This window comes from Bos indicus x Bos taurus, chromosome 10, assembly GCF_003369695.1.
Source record: "Bos indicus x Bos taurus breed Angus x Brahman F1 hybrid chromosome 10, Bos_hybrid_MaternalHap_v2.0, whole genome shotgun sequence".
Taxonomy (NCBI): domain Eukaryota; kingdom Metazoa; phylum Chordata; class Mammalia; order Artiodactyla; family Bovidae; genus Bos; species Bos indicus x Bos taurus.
Genome location: NC_040085.1, coordinates 98,586,458 through 98,605,404, shown reverse-complemented (window position 1 = coordinate 98,605,404; position 18,947 = coordinate 98,586,458). Strand labels below are relative to the sequence as shown.

The 18,947-nt window shown below is 44.5% G+C and overlaps 1 protein-coding gene across 2 annotated transcripts in view; it reads left to right on the top strand.

Annotated features, from left to right (window-relative positions):
- The window catches only part of SFXN1 (sideroflexin 1), a 62,419-nt gene extending 48,553 nt beyond the window's left edge, over window positions 1-13,866 (top strand). Inside the window, exons 8-12 of one of the 2 annotated variants that reach the window (XM_027552657.1) lie at window positions 76-125; window positions 6,665-6,686; window positions 7,604-7,653; window positions 8,060-8,107; window positions 11,468-13,866. In XM_027552657.1, coding sequence (XP_027408458.1) covers window positions 76-125; window positions 6,665-6,686; window positions 7,604-7,653; window positions 8,060-8,107; window positions 11,468-11,530 — 233 coding nt within the window. In that variant the 3' untranslated portion in view covers window positions 11,531-13,866. The remainder of the gene's footprint in view (window positions 1-75; window positions 126-6,664; window positions 6,687-7,603; window positions 7,654-8,059; window positions 8,108-11,467) is intronic. The other variant, XM_027552656.1, reaches the window with a different exon arrangement.
- The last annotated feature ends 5,081 nt before the right edge of the window (window positions 13,867-18,947 follow it).

The following is an 18,947-nucleotide window of genomic DNA, read 5'->3' as shown; positions in this document are numbered from 1 at the left end:
AAATTGTTGAGAAAAAAAAAGTGAGCTGAAAATAGACATTATCCAAGATTTAAGCGGGTCTATCTTTACTTCCAGCCATCCCTCCATTTATCATGAATACTCTGGAAAAGAAAGCCTTTCTCAAGGTAAGTCCCAGTTCTGTTTATCCTTGTCTCGATCCTTACAATTTGTCTTCAGACTTCAAGCTATACAGACTATTTCCCACGTGGATAGGGAGTAAAGAATTTGAAGGCCAGTGGCAATTGGACACTTGATGAAATATTTTATTTCTAATGAGAAATATTTGAAAAAGCTCTCATAAATCTTTCATTTGTTGAATGCTGCCCACTCCTCTTGAGCGGCCATAACCCAAGTACAGGCTTATCTTAGTTATCAGTCAGATCCCTAGCTAAGTAATAATGAAGGGAGGGTATGAATTTGGAATGATTTGTTTGTAAGTCTGTGTACATACTGTCTGAAAGGAAAGAATAATTGGGAGTAGCAGCTTCACAGAATACTGAATTAGTGCCTAGATGGATTTTTCTGTGGTAATCATCTCTAATAATCCATTAATCTATCAGCCACCTCCCCTCAGGGTCTGAAGATATTCCAGGATGAAACTGTAACTGAGAAACCTCCTTGCATTGTCTGCATTCTTGTGGTTTCCAGGATTCAAAAGCAGTTGTATTTATGCTTCACCTTAGCTTTCCAGTTTCCTGTAACAGGTAGGGAAGAGATGGATGGGGTAGCTCCTCTGGTTCCTGCTGTGCTTGGAATCTGACACCGTTGCTTCTTCGGGAGGAAGGGCTCCAGCTCCTGGCTGGGGGAGCAGGCGTGTTGTAAACACTGCAGCTGTCTCAGGGTGAACCGTCACAGTGAGGGAACACTACCAGACTTTGAAAGAAGGACATGGTTCATAGGCCTGACGCTTTCTGAATGATTTCTGTGATTAGGAAAATTCTAAATGTCCGACAGGTCAATGTTCATTAACGTCTATTCACCCTATGGGCTCCAGAGGGGAAAATTAAGGCCAACACCAAATACTTTCAATACAATTACATTCTCAGACGATAAGCCAAGAAAGTATGCTTTGAAAAGTCAATAGTATTGAGTGCCTCATTTGACTGGCATGTTGGATGTACCAGTCACGTGTGAGAGTCAAAAAGAGGGCCCTCTCCTCCGCAGCCCGCTCGTTCTCTCCTGGGAGCTTCGGGTACGTGAGCAAATTATATTCTCGGAGCTTCTTCCTCTAGCAGTCTCGCACGTCGATGTGAATAGTGGGATGGCGTGTTGCAGTGTCTCTGTAGTGATCGAGCTCTTCTCCTCCGAGCATCCCGGGCGGTCCACAGAGCCCTGGACCACCCCCAGGAGGCAGCATTCTCACATGCCTGCTGAGTCTCTATCCATCTCCTGGTGGATTTCTACAGTCTTAAGTGTAAGATTAAACAAAAATATAAAACAGTTTCATTGATTTAACCAGTAAAGCTATTAGTGAAGACCAAAATGTAAAGGTGACCTCATTTGACATCTTACCTACTTTGATAAACTCTTACTTGAGGATTCATGAAAAGGCTTTGCTGAAGTCTCTTTCCTCTGCAGAATTTAGAAACGATGAATTCTTTAAAGCTGCTCAGGGATTAGTGTGTGTGCTGGAACAGGGACTAGATCTTGAAGCTACCATATTATGTAAACAGATGAACTCTTTAAAGCTGCCAAGGAATTGGTGTATGTACTAGAACGCTGACTAGATCTGGAAACTACTAAATTATGTAAACATCTAAAACTCACCAACTTTGATGTCTCATTTATTTTCGGATAATCTAAATAAAAAAAAAAATTGATGTTCCTTTCTCTATCTATCCCTGCTTTCCTTATGGGAAGTGGTTTAGGCTCTGAAGGAGAGAACCTGTCAAATGAACTTAGAGAGGGGCCATCAGCCTTATCCTCCAGGATGCTGGGAGGAAGTGGAACATCCAGTGGCTCCTTGACTTTACAGATATGGAATTGATTCACTGTGTTCTTCACTGCTAGCTCTTGATCTGATAAGACATTAGGATTATAGTCCTTCTGCAAGGGCATACGTTGACCCAGGCAACCTTTGGATTTTCCTGATTGTTAATTTCTTAAGGTATTGGCATGCCAACTTCAGGGGCAACAGAGAATAAAAAAATAATAATAATAAATCCAACCTCCCCCTCCTGCCGACTTGAAGCAAAATCAGACTTTTAAAGCAAGATCAGATTTCCGAGTGGATACAAGGCTTGGAGACAGTCACCTCATCCTGTTGTCTGACATAAAAGTAAACTTCTGCAGGAAAGGAATACTAAGTGTGAGTCATTCCACCAATAGTATATGATTGTCGTGAATCAGCACCTGTGAATGCAGTGGGGAGACCACCTTCAGTGGCAGTATCCCCACCATCAAAGCTTTCCCAGTCCTTTCTCTCGGCCTCCCCAACACCACCCAGCACCCAGTTAGCAGAGGGGTGTCAGCAGCCCAACTCCGCAGCGAGGCTCCGAATCTGGCCATCTGCCACTGCTGCTGGGACATTACTCCCTGGGCGTCTCACTCCTGGCTGTGGGTATTGAGCACACCTGGGTGCTAATGTGGGCCTGGGATTCCAGAAATTCTCTGAGAGAGTCTGCATGCAGACCTATGTTCATGCTGAAGTTAGGTCACCAGAGAAAGCAGTGATGTGAACTTGGCCTTTTCTTCTGCTAACTGTCATGGCCTTGAACTCCTGGGGTCTCGGTGTCATTGGGAAAGTTGCTGCCGTTACTCTAATATCTCAGCAACAGACACTGGCCAGGAGACAGAGTTGGGCATATTGCATCATTTTCCTGCTGGGACGGACAGAAACTGCTTCAGATACAGCCTGGTGTTTTCTTCCATGAAGCAACCAGCAAATTGTTGCTGGTTAACCAGTTAGCCACTACTCCCACATGGCCCTAGGGTTTTTCACACGAAAAATGAATAACTATTGTGTTTTCGTCCCTTGTCCTTCCTCCCTGGTTTGTGGTTTTCGGCTTTGCTTGGAACTGCACCCTTCAACAATAATTTGGAGGTGTGCCACCTTGCTTCCCCTCTGCCTGCCCCACTTCCCCCCTGAAGGGCCTCACACAGGGCCGGAGGAGGCTGCTGGCATCAGAAGCCAGGTGGCAGGGCGGGGAGGCGGTCAGAGCAGCTCATGGATCCGTCCAAGGGCCTCACTAGCTGTCAAGGGTCTGGCTGCTGCTAAACTGATTCAGACCTCCTTGGAGGATGATGTTTTGAAAAAGCTATGGTTAAATGTTGAGCTCCTCAGACGTACATCCCACCCCTACATTCAGGGTTGTTGTTACATCAGAATATTGCATTTTTGCCCACGTGGCAAGGACTGTAGGACTTCACCGATAGTATGGCCATTGTGAAAGCGGAGGTGGAGGCAGTTTATATTTGTATCCATACATTTCCATCTGCAAAGCACGTTCACACACTATTTTGAAAGGGAGGCTTTTCTGAGCCCTGTTTACAAAGGCCCAGAGATCATTTCTTCAGCTGTGCATCAGGTCTGTGTGGGCGGCCACGTCTGCCTGGGTCGGTCGGCCCTCTGTTCCCACAGCTCCAGCAGCCAGATGTGCCTCCCTGCAAGGATGTGCTTCTCGGGGCTTTCACCTTGGATGTGACCAAACTCCTCTGCAAACATGAAAGGAATTGAATGTTCTTGGCTTTTTTAACCCGTGAGCTTGGGGAGCATTTGGCATGACTCATCCTTCCCCCCACGCCCTGTCTTTTTCCAAACGGAGTGCTAGCAAAAAGCATCAGCTGTGGGCAGGTGACTCACTGAAATCTTTGCAGTAAACCGGAAGTTCACTGCTTAAAAGCTGGTGCTTCACCCAACAGTGTTCTTGAAGAATCGCTCCTGTGGCCTCTTTACCTGGCTGGCACTTTTCATTGAGAACAAAGTTGACATGAATTGGGTCAGATAAGAGCTCCTCATTCCTGAAGTTCTTGTTCATTTATATTTTCTTTAAGAAAGGTGGACGGCTCTGTCTACTCAGTAGACTTTAAGGATTGTCTGCTGATGGAGTGTGACGACAGCATTTATTTGTTCACTCGTTGGATGCAGCAGCCCTTTGGTGAACGCCTACTGCACGCCAAGCAGTGTGCTGGGTGCCATTATCTTAGAAATAGGGCTTGGGCCGTGCTCTCAGAACCACATGGGGTGGTGGCGGGGAGGGCACAGGACATGGTCCAGTGCATGGTGAGTAAGAGTGTGGGGCATGGTGGGAGCATAGGGGAGTTCTCCCCCAGCTGCCGCAGGTGAGCGGAGACCCCTGAAGATGGCTGGCCTGGGGCACAGGCACTGCAGAAGCACAGAAAGGGCACAGAGGTGGGAGGCCTGTGTATGGTCAGGTTGCCTGGGATGTGGGCCATGTGTAGGGAATTGGTGGCATACACACATACACATATCAACCCCCAGTGGTTCATAGAATCTAAGTGTAAAAGTCTACAATTGTCACGCTTCTAGGAGAAAATAGAACATCTTTGAGATCTGGAGTTAAGCAAAGATTTCTTAGACTTAACACCAAAAGCACAGTCCATAAAAGAAAAAAATGGACAAATTGGGCTTCCTCAAAATGTTAAAATTCTGTGTTTTGAACACTATAAAGAGAATGAAAAGACAGGGAACAGACTGGAGAAAATTTATGCAAAGTATGTGTCTGATAAAAGACTTGTATCCAAAAGATACACTTATTCAGGAAAACAACTCAGTGTTTTTTTTAAAGGGCGAAAGGTTTGAACAGATATTTCACCAAGTATACATAGAAATCAAATAATATCACATATAAAGATGCTCAGTATCTTTAGTCATTGGGGAAATTCAGTTTAAAAACCACATTAGCTACCTTTAAACACCTATTGGAATGGCTACAATTGACAAGACTGACATAATAAGCGTTGGGCCATAGTAAGGATGTAGCTAGCGGACCTGAAACTCTCAGTCCCTACCGGTAGGAATGGAAAATGAGACAAAGACTTTGTGGTTCTTGTTGTTCATTCTCTAAGTTACGTCCAGCCCTTCACAGCTCCAGGGATTGCAGCACACCAAGCTTCCCTATCCTTCACTCTCTCCTGGAGCTTGCTTAAACTCATGTCCATTGAGTCAGTGGTGCCATCCAAGCATCTCATCCTCTGCCTCCCTCTTCTCCTCCTGCTCTCAATCTTTCCTAGCATCAGAGTCTTTTCCAGTGAGTCGGCTCTTCTCATCAGGTGGCCAAATTATTGGAACTTCAGCTTCAGCATCAGTCCAATGAATATTCAAGGTTGATTTCTGATAAGATTGACTGGTTTGATCTCCTTGGAATCCAAGGGACTCTGAAGAGTCTTTGGAGAATAGTTTGGCAGTTTAAGTTAAACATATCCTTACCCTGCAATCCAGCCATTACACTCCTAAGTATTTACCTAGAAGAAATGAAAATGTATGTCCATAAAAGGCAGGTATTTAAAGCAGCTTTATTTGCAATAGCCCCAAACTGGAAACAGTCCAAATGTTCATAAACAGGAAAATGGATTATCAAATTCCATTCACACAATGGAGTACCTAACCCAGCAATAAAAAGCCCCGAACCACGCATATATGCAACAGCATGAGTAAATCTCAAAATAATTATACGAAAGAATAGATACTGTATATAAAATCCTAGAAATCATAAACTAGTATACAATGACAGAAAGTAGATCAGAGGTGGCCAGGGAATGGGTATAGTAGGGTTTAGGAAAGATGGTGGGATGGCCAAGGGCATAAGAAACAAAACAAGGATGATAACTACTAATATTTAATGACCTTGATTGTGACAATGGCCTCACAGCTGAATACTTGTGTCAAAACTTCTGCATGGTGAGTATGTACAATTTGTATTTCATATACAGTATGAAGTAAAGAGTAAAGATCATTGGAAACAGAAAGAATTTACTCATACTAACTTTTTGAGCTTTTACTTCATTAGATATGTATCTTTTTAAACATGATTACCGTCTGTAATTCATTTAAAATATCCTGTTTCCACAATTCTATGCTATGTCTCTCCCTCAAGTTCTGTGATTATTTAGGGGAAAACCCAAACATCCTCAGCTCACTTTTAAAATCTCAGACCAAGTTCTGTTTGAAGTAGGGGTGAATGAGGCGGGAGGGGGTGCTGGAAAGGAGTTGGGAACGGGGATGACATACAGGTTGAGCTTCATGAGAGAGATCAGAATTGGCCGGAATCCTTGCGGTTACTGAGAACCCTTCCAACAAAACCCTCTGCACGAGCCTCCATCAGCCTTTGGTTTGTGCACACCCATTGTTGAGATTACACACGCCTATTCAAGAGTCCACTTGAGAAGAAGAGGCTGCTCTCATGGGCTCTTGTGGGTCAATCTTCCAGCAAGATGTTATTCAGTTCTTAGCTTGCCTTCCCATCGTCAAGTCTGTGCTCCCAGACTGATGATACATGACTGGGAAAGAAGGAAGACGATTTACCATCTCCTTATGAAAATCATGCAGCATCATTCGGAGCCAGCTGCCCCTGATGCAGTATTTCCTTCTCCTGCCATCCCTTGAGGGGCGGGGCCCATCTACGCGAGCTCTGTGGGCCTGTCTCTGCTTGCTGACATCTCTCCCTTTCTCTCCCTTAACCCCCGGGATGTACCTTTTCGCCAGAGGAGCCTTCTCAGAGACCAGGGTACGCCTCTCACACAAGCCCCCTTGGGATCCTGATCTTTTAATTAACCACTTGTGTTGACTCTGGCTGATTTCATTACAACTAGTTGGCAACTTGGTGGCAGCTCTTTCAGTGGCCTTACTTACATAATCTATATATCTCGTTGCTCTTTATATTGCATATTATGTGCTTATAAAAATTCCCTTTTGAAAGCTAAAAATCTAATAGCACATACCCTCCAAAAGACCAACCAACTCATTCATTTCCATTAACGAAAAAGTGGCAGTCAAGAATTTGTTATGCTAGCAATTATTCTAACCATACTGACAGCAACTAAAACCAAGGCAGGAGAGGTGCAGGGTTGGGGGCAGGAGCAGGGCAGCGATGCCTTTGGGTTTCTGAACATTCCAGGCACAGCGCTAGGTGCTTGATAAATGTTATCTGGCGTATCTTCATGCACATGTTTTTAGGAACCTGTTGGGATCTACATTCTGCAGAAAAGGAACCAGAGCTTGGGCTGGGTGGACTCTGCCTCCCTTTGCCCACAGTGGGGGTGAACTGGAAGGACAGAGATTTGAATACAGGTTTGTTAGTTTTCTGGCTTTGGAACCACACTCCTCCCCAGCCAGGAGACAAATGATAGTCAAGCGATAACACTTTCTCTAGTTCCCATTTACGAGCAGGCATCTCTCTGATTCTAAGTGCAAGGGAGGAATATGAGAAGCCGCCTGACCCTTGCATGTGCATTGTGGCCAGATCTCCGAGGGCTGCAGGAAGTCAGGACTAACGAGCCGTTGCAGTGGTACCCCCACACCTCACTAATCGCATCCCAGCTGCATCTTGTAACGTGGCCATGCTCCTTCCAATTAACCAGCAGAGAAAACTGTCTCTGAGAGCCTGTATAAAAAGTATTCAAAATAGTTTATTTCTTTACCCAGAGGTTCCCATGGATGAGTGCACCTGTTCAAGTTGGAATAGTTGGCTTTTGGTGAGTAGAATTACTTCAATGTCATTCTTTCCTTTTTTAAGATTAATATACAGCATATGAAAGTGAGGGCTAATATGGGACATGCATTTTGAAAAATGAGACCATCTCAGAACATCTGGTCCCAGTCATTAGCTAGAAAGAAACTGCCTTTAGAGAAACCTGCAACATTTGGAGCTACTTGTGTGATTCTTTTTAAAACTCCTTTTATCTGTTTGATTTTTTCCCTTTTTAAAATTATTTTGGCAGCCCTTAGTAGTACAATTACACAAACAAGACATATTTTTGAGTTGGCAGTATAATACCAAAAAGAAAGAAAGGGGATTGTTATCAAAGTAGAATAGAAAAAGTCTGAAAAGTAGACCATTTTTAAAAGTGCTCTGATGTGTCTTTTTCATTTTTCTTTAAGCTTGGTGTTTGCTACGCCTCTGTGCTGTGCTCTGTTTCCGCAGAAAAGGTATGTATTTGTTACTCTTCAGAATGATCATGCATTTTAACCTAAAAACAAGTTGCAGACACAGGTTCATTTCACTAGGAGGAAAGTTGAGTCTCAAAAAGATAAGGAAGCAGAGTCTCTAAAAGGAAGAGAGAGGCAGAAATTAAATGCACATCTATTTAATATCAAAACTCTCTTTGCCCAGCTCTTTGCTACTTGCTATGATTACATTTGAAAATGCTTTATTCTTGTGTAAGACCCAGGTTAACTCTGGTGCCAGTTTGCTCTTGTAAAAGTTTAAATATGATCCACTGATGTCCAGTCCATTGGCAAAGGCATCTATAAGGCAGAAATATTAGAATTTAAGTTCCAGCCCCAGGGAGAGCAACTGTATGTACTTAACTTTGGTTGGTATATTGGCTTTCCTTCTTCCTACTTGAGTTTTTTTTCCTTTTTTCCTTAAAAGCCTTATTGTGCATATATCTTTCATCACAAGTTGCCCTTGAATCCTGCCTTTGATGTAAGAACAGGATTAACCGGCATTAAATAGGCATAGATCTGAGGCTTCAGCCTTTTTCTGTCTAATGCCCAGGTGCAGAGGGGCAGCGCTGTGCTTCGTTGCTGGGATTCTGCTTCCAGTCCTGCCTTTGTCTTGTCCTTCATGGGCCGACAGGCCCCGCACAGATGGCCTTTAACACCCGAGGCTTTCCAGTGGCTTTGGGACGCGGCAGTCTCTTCTAGAACTGACTTCATCAGGTTCCCCATCTGATGAGACATCCGTCTTTTATCTGGTCTTTTGCTTGTCTCTGACCCCCACTGTTGTTAGCTGGGGACTTAAATTTCAAGGAGAGGGAACCTTTATCACCTTGACGCCCATAGTTAAGCCCCGCTTGGAGAGGGCAGGAGCTTCAGAACCTGTTGGGAAGCCCAATACAGATGAATTTGCTGAAGAGGAGCACTGTTTAATTGGGCGAACCCCAGAATCTCAGGGCTTCGGGTAAGGAAGGTTTGTTTCCTTAGTCTGCGGTACTGGAATATCAGTGTTCAGCACTTGGCCTTACACTCTGTGACTTAGGAGCATGGCGTTTGGGTCAAGAAGGATCTAACTTCAAATCTCAGCTGCACCTCTGGTTTCCTTATCTGTAAAATTAAGATAATACTTAACTTTCCAAGGTTTTATAAGGGTTAAAAATGCATAATGTCTGACCCAAAAATTAAGCACTAAGTCATAGCCATTATCATTGCCATTAGCAACATTATTTTAAAATTACCCAAGGTCTCCCTATATAGAAGAAAAAAAACAGCCACTGTTTTTTTCTATATTCATAATTTTTCTTTTTTTTGCATTATGTCTATAAATCTATATCCTATCTTTTTACCTCTTAGTTTACCACATCTCAACCATGGTGGTGGTGGTTTACTCACTAAGTCCTGTTTAAATCTTGCTACCGCATGGACTGTAGTCTGCCAGGCTCCTCTGTCCATGGAATTCGCCGGGCAACACTGGAGCGTGTTGCCATTTCCTTCTCCAGGGGATCTTCCTGACCCAGGGATCTCCATTGCAGATGGATTCTTTACTGACTGAGCCACCAGGGAAGCCCACTCAAGTAAAGAATAATTCTTAAGAAACTAATTCCTAGTGTTACCAAACCCAAGTTCAGCAGCTTGCAGCTCAGAAGCCAGTAATTCAAGACACAGGTGTCAGTAGAAAGGAAAGATGCTTTAATCAGGGAGAAGGTGAACTCATGTCCAGAGACCAACTCCAAAGATTTTGCTCAGTTGTGACACTTTTTTTTGTTTGTTTCATGTAATACCTTTTATTTAAAAAAAAAAAAAAAAAAACAACTTTTAATTTTTGTATTGGAGTGTAGCCAGTTAGCAAAGTTGAGAGTTTCAGGTGAAGAGCAAAGGGACTCAGCCATACACATACATGTATCCATTCTCTCCCAAACTCCCCTCCCATCCAGGCTGCCATATAACGTTGAGCAGAGTTCCCTATGCTATACAGTAAGACCTTGTTGGTTATCCATTTTAAATATAGCGGAGTGTACGTGTCCATCCCAAACTCTCTTAACTATCCCTTCTCCCCATCCTTCCCCCCAGCAACCGTAGGTTTTTTCTCTAAGTCTGTGAGTCTGCTCCTGTTTTTTAAGCAAATTCATTTGTATCGTTTCTTTTTAGATTCCACATATAAGGGATGTCATACGATATTTCTCCTTCTCTGTCAATCATGACAGTTTTTAAAGGAAAAAAAAGGGGAGGGGAAAGAATCTCAACGAACCACCTACTGTGTCTTCAGATGTTGTCTTGCCCGAATGATCTGCCTGCAGATTGCTTGGCAGGGGGCAGAGTAGGGGGTGGGTGTTGGGGATAGAGAGCTCGTCATTTTTTTTTAACTGCTTAATTCTTCATTCTTCTTTCTATCTAGGAAAAGAACAGGTTATTCAGGACAGCATAAGTCAGGAGTTAGGTTAAATTGCCTGGTGATCTCATTACTATTAAGATTAGAGGGGAACAGAAATGGGCAAATAGGAAAGGGGCAAATGAGCTTTCCATAACAGAAAGTCAGCAGTTTTGCTGGCCAGTTTTTCTTCATCCTCTTATATATTAAGTATGCATTCATAATGAAAAAATAAGCTTTAATACATGGACTTCCCTGGTGGCTCAGACGGTCAAGCGTCTGTCTACAATGTGGGAGACCCGGGTTCGATTCCTGGGTCAGGAAGATCCCCTGGAGAAGGAAATGGCAATCCACTCCAGTACTATTGCCTGGAAAATCCCATGGACAGAGGAGCCTGGTAGGCTACAGTAGTCGGTAGGCAAAGAGTCGGACACGACTGAGCAACTTAAAACATTCAGGTACATTTTTTACATGCACAAAGCAAAGACTTACAGTGGTCCTTCTCAGTAGTGTGACTACAAGAGATGTTTTTTCTCATATATTTTCATATTTTCTAAAAGTTCAGAATATATATCATTATACAGTGGACAGAAGCACATTAATGCAAGTGAATTTTTAGTGCTAAAAATTCCACTGAATGCATGTGTCTTTTTCTCATGAATTGTGAACATTTATGTTATTTCTCTTAGGAAGTGTCCTGACCACAGATTACTTTCCGATACTTCAGGGTCTGAGAGTGTGATTACCATACCTCCTTGCCAGCGATAAGTGGTTTTTAAAGCTTTCAGTAAGATGAGAGATCAAAAGGGATCTGATGGTCCCTTTCTTTCTTATTTAGTGATAGTTTCCTGGGACACGAAGCATTTTTCAGACAGGGCTCTTACACCAGTCGGGGTGAACGGGGGTCCTTGCTTTCCTCTCCTCAGGTTCGAATTTCCACCATCTGTGGGATGACCCTGTCATTTTCTCCCTTCTCCCAGTTCCATGTCTGTGACAAGCTTGGAGGCCGAGCTGCAAGCCAGGATCCGAGAGACCTACCCTGAATTACGGCGTGTGTACTTTAACAAGGGGTTATAAAGCAGGTTAAGAAGCATCTTCAGAGGAGCCTGCCTGCCGCGAGCCTGGTGTACCCAAGTTGGAGAGGAATAACCTGGGCGGCTGGGTTCTCTCAGTGAAGAAACCTTTTAAAGACCCATAGAAGCCTTTAGAGTCCAGCTGCTACTTACGCCACAGCCCCTGGGGGTGGTCCAGGTGCCTCACCTGCCAGCCCCCGCCCCTTACATTTGAATCATGCTATGATTTACAGACACCCTTCCTGTAGCTTTTATAGTCACTGTTTTTTCAAAGACAATGTCCTGACTCACACCCAGAGTTTTCCAGAGTACTGCTAGGCATAGAGTTAGATGTTCAGTATATTGATTGTCAGTCAGTGAAAAGGAAATCATACTGAAATTTTATCCCACCCTTGTTTCAAATCAAGGAGAGCTGAGTAGTGAGTTGAGAAAACACAAAAGCCCTGAGGCTAAACTGTAACAAAAAAAAAAAAAAAAGACTCGTAAATATTAAGGACAGTTTGCTTTTCTGCCCACGTTGGGCAGGAGGCAACTGAAGTAGAAGATGAATGTTTTGGATTTGTAGGATAAAAGCTCCTTCATAAACCTCCTGAAAGTCAAAGTAATAGACAAGTGTGATGCATGGAGGCTGCTGTCAATATCTGTAAGCTTTCCTATTGCTGGTGGCTTTCTTTGATTGAATTTTAAATTTACTCTGTTTTGTATTCTTATGAAGATGTTAATCTTACCTTGCACTTGTTGACTTTATATTCAGTCATTTAAATCAACTAATTAAGTAACTGAAATGCACAAATGTCAAATTTGGGGAGTATATTCAAAACCAGCACTATATGACTGGGTTGAATCTGGCTTTTTTTTTAGAATTAAGAGAATGGTCTCATCTACCTACATCTCTTTTCTTGTCCTATAAGATTTCTTTGGCTTTCAGAAAGCTACAGAAATGATGTGTATGTGAATCATTGACTCAATGGATTTTACTTGAATGTTTGTATATTACATTCCACCCTGTTGGAAAATAACCAGCCCAGGGACCACTGTTTACATCACCTGTCTTGGTTTCACAAGTAACATATTCAATGTAACTGAGATTATGCTGTAATTTATAGAGGTTCAGAGGCATATGGGAGGTGGTTATTTCAGTAAGTGTAGACCACTCAGTACGATGTGTAATAGAGACCTGTAAGTGGAAACACACGTAGAAACTAGTTTGGGCAGGTTTTTGCTGGCGATGTGAGCAGACTGAATTTCCTTATAAAAGCAGAACGGTGCGCCTCGTGTCTGTGCTTCTCTTTTCTCTGAAACGTTGAGTGGGCCTGAGGCTGGGCTACTCTGGGCCCTCCTGTGTGCTGCCAGAACCCTCTCACGGAGGTTTTCTGTCTTAAGCCATTTGAAGCAAAACAGCTGCCCCGTGACATTCTGACCTTGGACATCTTTTGTTGCCATTTTTGCTTCGCTTTAAAAATTGGTAAAAGCTAGAAATTTGAGCCCAAGCTCCACGAGGTGCTTACAGGGCACTTTTAACAAGAAACTGAGGCAGCTCGAAGGGCTTCCCCAGCGGCTTAGATGGCAAAGAGTCTGCCTGCAATGCAGGAGGCTTGGGCTTGATCCCTGGGTCAGGAAGATCCCCTGGAGAAGGCAATGGCAACCCACTCCAGTACTCTTGCCTGGAGAATCCCATGGACAGAGGAGCCTGGCGGGCTGCAGTGCATGGAGTTGCACAGAATCAGACACGACTGAGTGACTAACACTTTCACATTCAAGGCCCTGAAGCCTCCACCCCCCACCCCCCGCCCCCACTAACCTCACAATTCTTAGCCTTGGATAACTGGCAGCTCCACGTTAGTCTTAACCTTCACTGGAAATTGAATGACTGGTTGGAAGATTGGCAAACTAACCAAACGTTTAATGCACACCAGGATGAGACGGCCAGAGCCTCATGACAGAAGGGACCATGAGCCTGGAGATGTGTCTTTTAAAGTGTTATCTGCTGATTTTTGATGCTTTTATAGAGAAATACTAACTGTAGAGTTGAATCATGGTTTATCAAAAGGAACAAAATGAACCAAGGTTGGCAGTCTTTGCTGATCTCTTAGGAATACCTTTTCTGGAGAAAAGTTCACATGAAGTGCAATAAGCTTGTAAAGGTAAATAGTTATTAATATTTTGGGTAACATAACGAATTATAAGTATGAGCTGACTGGCAGCTTTTATTTCAGTATTAGCACAGTGTCTAGCCAGTGTTGGAGTCCGTGTATTATTTCATTTCAACCAGATGAAATGTTAAATAAACTCAGAATGAAAATAAACCCTCTCTTTTATTTGTATGTAAAGGACGAAGCAGTTTTTATGTTATAGTCAACGGTACCTTTCATTCAGACTTCATACTGGGTACTGCCAGTAACTCCTTATTAATCAGGTAATACATTTCTAGTTTTGGCTACCAGTTTTCCACTTTCTTGAACCCCACAGAGGCACCCAGCACCCGCCATGAGCCCCACAGTGTAAATTCCAGGAACATGCATTATGACACAGGGGGATGAGATTCTGCCTTTGGCCTTGGTGACTAACACCCTTGCACGTGATGCTGAGGTCACTTGGCTTTTGTATTGTTCGTCAGATCCTAACATGGAACTCGCGTTTGCCATAGTTCACAGAGAAAATATACATCTAACCCAGGATCTGGGGAGTGCCTTTTAACAGACGTGATAAAGAACTGAGCGTTTTACCCTCCTTGGTCACATCTCTGCACCTGTTTTACTGCTGGAACTCTGTTCGTCACTTAAATCATGGAGATATATTCGAGATATAGTTTAGGAGTCAGATACAGCCAGTACAATCTTGATTGTACCTACTGTTAAAATACATGTATTCGGGCTGCTGACATTCTTTGTGACCTTCAGTTTTATTGATTTGGATCGTTTGGACAGAATAATTGGATCTGCCTCATAAAGCTGTTGTAAACAGGATAACTCCAGTACAGAGCTTCACTTATTGCCCGGCACGCTCAATGGATTGTTCATCATATATTTGTTTAAAAACACTGGATGTGCATTCAAAATGCCAGTGTATCAATATACTGGTAAGATTTCAGAATCCCAGCAACTTCCCCAGAGACAACCCACAACCTCACTAAAAATAGCAGATTAAAATGGTCACAGGGAGACACTTGAATCCATGCTTTTAAAGTCCCTAACACAGCTTTGCCTAAATGAGACAGAGGTAGGGAAAGTTTCTGCACACAGATGAGAAAGCCGGGGTTTCGATAGTACAAGCTCAAGACTGGTCCCAGTCGCTTGAAAACAATAGTGGCAGCCAAGGTCTGACATCCAAAGCTACAATCAGAATGCTCTAATAAAATTAGTTTTTCAGAATTCGTGTATTCTCATGCATTCAGAATTTCACTGAAAGCCAAAGAAAAGGTTATGTTTGGTAGCAATGATACAAGGATCGCTTAAACTCTAGATATTCAAAGTGTGGTCCCAGCAACATCCAGGTTTGTTAGAAACGCAAGTTCTTGGGCCTCAGCGTCTGCAGAAACAGAAGCCCCAAGATTCCTGCACACGTCACAGCTGGAGAAGGTCTGCCGTGCCACATCCCCGCTGCTCCCAAAGACCCAAGTTTCCCTCGGTCAGTTTCAGGTCGACTTCAGATACTCTGAATGTGTGTATCCACCCCTCACCAGACTCCAAGGAAGCTTGCAGCCTCAACGCTGACAGTCTTAGGGACACGATCAACACGCTTGCACTTTCTGCTTTGTCCACGGCCACAGCGCCGTCCCCTGAAACGCGTGACCCCAGCCAACCTGTGATTATCCGGCTCATCCTAGAATTCGGGTTCTTTCCAGGAATCTGAAGAAGGGTCCTCACATGTCCAATTTCCAGTTGTGGAGAAGAATCCACCTGGTGTCACTGAGAGGTCATCCCCAGGATGTGGAAAGAACAAGGAATCTGAAGGTTTCTAGGAACAGAGCTGGAAGTGGACGTTACCACTGGGAATCGAGAGGCAAGATGGCTGGGACCATCCAGGTTGTAGCCATTGTTCCTGAGCCAACCCAGCTGTCACTGAGGACCCCGCTGCCCCTGGAGCTTCTGGCGCAGAAGGAGCACTCAAGACAATCCACAGAGGGCTTGTTGAACCCTTGGGGAGCCCGTGATATGCCCAGTCTTCAAGAGAAGGAACGAGGCTCAGAGAAGAGGCCTGATTCGTCTAACGTCACGTGGGAGCCAAACTGCCACCTCAGTCCAGGCCTGTCAAACCCGAATGTCTGCCACTGTGCTTCCCAGCTTTTCCATCAACAGGCATAATGAGAACTAGCTTTGGTATAGTAAATCACAATCTTCAGCATGTTTTTTTTCCTGCATACATTACTCCTTGTAATACCCCCAAGAGGTTCCTGTGAGCATCGTCTCCATTAAAAAGATGGGGAAACTGTCTTGAAGAGGTGAAATCACTTACCACAAACCAAACATGGTAAATTCACAGGACTGTAAAAGATGTACTCACGTTCCCACATAAACCCCCACAAACAAGGTTTGTAGAGTATACAAATTCAAATAAGCTCCGAGCCAAGGTGAAAGGCAGGCCCACAGGTCATTTCCAGATGGGATTCCGTATTAGAGTAACGCGAGCAGTGATTCTCAAAGGATGGTGCCCGGGCCAGCAGCGTCAGCGTCGCCAGACCTGCATGTTCTCGGGCCCTTTCTGTTGTGCTGAGTCAGACACTAAGGGGACTGCCAATGAGCCCTCTGAGTGCCATGACACAGCCCTCTCAAACTTGAGCACCATCAGGCGGATGTTGGGATGGATGCTAGAGTTGGGCTCAGCTCCATTCTAGGAACCGAGGAAGCGTAAAGTGCTCTGACCCTGTTTCCTAATCTGTAAAGTGAAGTTAATACTGCTTCCCTCATTGACGGATTGGGAGGATTCAATGAGAATTAACTAACCGACAACCCTGGGACCTCTCTGGTTAAGACTGTGCTTCCAATGCAGGGGTGTGGGTTTGATCCCTAGCCAGGGGACTAAGATCCCACACGCCTTGCAGCACAGACAGGAGATCAAAAATAAAATCAATGGACAGCACTTAGCCTGGTGTCTGGCACAGAGCACACTCAGCACATTGTAGCTGAATTTATATGATCCCCAGGGCCGGGAGTCTGACAGCGCTGTTGGTGATCCTCAGGACCGCTGGTGGGTGTCCAAATTTTCCTCTAAGATAGCTTGGCAGTATTTATCAAAGCTTATAAAAACACACACCCTCCTTAAAGCAATTTCACTTCTAAAAATTAATCCCCCAGGTGAATACACTCAGATTCACAGGAGGCCTGGCTACTCCTGGGAGCCTTATGAATGCAATGGTCGAGGAAGGTGAAGGAAAGGGGAGGTTGGAGAATGTTTTCAGAAACTGCCAGGAAGAAAAAAAAAGTGTATGTCATTATCAGGTAATCCAAAGTATAAGAGTAAATTTTCCCTGGGGAAAAATTCTTTTAATTTCTGAATTGGATTTTTGCAAGAGAAATAATAATTGATTATCAAAAATATAAAGTAATTTGGAAAGAAATGCTCTCTCTGGATAGTGCGATTTTAAGTAATGTAAAATTTTTCTCCTTTATGCCTTTCTAGTTTTCCGTTTTTTCTTCTGCTTCTGAACTCAACATGTTCAATACTTTAAAAAACAAGAACGATAACTATAGATTATAGACCCAGTTTTGTAATAAAAAATGCATTGATACGTACAGAAAGATATATACCACAATGGTTAAAAGTTGGTGTCTATGGATTTACAGGGAAACTTTATTTTCTTTGCAATTTTCTGTTTCTCCGATTTTCTGGAATGCTCCTACATTGGTTCTATTGATAAAATCAGAAAATTCGGGCCGTCAGTGGCCTCAGCTCAGACTCGGAAGAGGGTGCCTCTCAGCTCCCAAGCCCTGGGATTACCGAGCCAGTCATCGACCCTCCCCTGGATTCCAGCTCCCGGCTAGAAATAAAGGAAACAGAATCTGCCTTCTGAGACTAACCTGGACCTGTGGTTTCAGCGCTCCAGACCAGAGAGAGCCGCAGCGCCTAGAGACGCCGCCAGGGGGCAGCATAGCCTGCAAGATCGCGCGGTTGGAACCCGCCGATCCCCAGAACGGCCGGCAGAGGACGCAAGGCCACAAACTGCGGCCTGGGAACGTGCATCTCTGGATTTCGGAGGCTAGGTCGGGAGGATGATGCAGGAAGCTTCGAGAAGGACGTGCTGCCTCGGAAGCTGGGAAAATGAGGAGACAAGCAGGAATGGAGTCATCCCCTGGGGTTTATTGTGCCCAGCGCCTGATTCCCAACGGGAGGAGTCAGAGCTGAGCCCAGAACCACTGGGGGCTGGAGTCTGTCCCTGCCCTCGGGCCATCGCACCTGGCCCTGGACGAGGAGCCCTGAAGCCAGCTTGGAGAGGGGAGCTGGGACGCGGGAGGGCTTTAAGGAATGGTATCTCAGCTGATACTGGGAAGAGGAGTACAGATTTTTCACTGGGCGGAGAAAAGGGGCGGGGAGAAGACGCCGGCTTCTCCTACAGGAAAGGCTTCACCTTACCATGAAAAGACCTGGAAGCCCGGGAAAGTGTGGCTGAGTGGTGTGTGCAAGGGAGGGGAATTTGGGGAAAATGCCGCCAGTATCTCAGGATTATGAGGGCCCTTCAGTACCCAGTGACGGAGTGCCGGCTTCATCCTGAGAGCAGTCAGTCCCTCTGCAAGTGTTTGTCCAGGGGAGGAGCAGCAGCCACACCCTCACTCGGCCACTTACTGCTTGTCTGTGTGGCATCAGCCAGATCCCCTCTCTGAGCCTCAGTGCTCTCATCTGTAAAATGGAGACAATAAAACCTACATCACGGTCTTGCTGTGAAGCTTAAAATGGATAAATGGAGAGCCTGAAGTCATGACTTTCCTTCCCCTGCCCTTTCATCTCTCTGCAGTAAAGCAAATAGAAAAGGCAGACCAGCAAGCCCTAATTTACAGTGTCACAGTGACAGCTCGGCGAGCATGACTAGGCCAGGGGAGTCGTCCCAGCTAGTTTCTAGGGACCAGGAAATCATTTCATCCTGTGTGATTGCAATCAAGAACAAGTTCTTTCGTCTTATTCCCGTTTATAATGAAAATGTATTTTAATCATGTGCAGTCTCCAAGAAAGATGGTAGCAGGAGAGAACAGTGCTTTTGATAAGAAAAAGCTAAAAATAGAGATGAAGATGTCGATTCTATTGAAATTCCAAAGGATGCCAAACTCTGAATAATGATTTCGGTCCAGAAGGTAGGAGGGGGCACTGCTGGGAACCCTTTCCCCGCCGTGGAACCACTTCAGGTGCAGCAAGAGAAGGGCTGTGCAGCTTTCTGGCTGGGCGGCGTGGGTGCAGA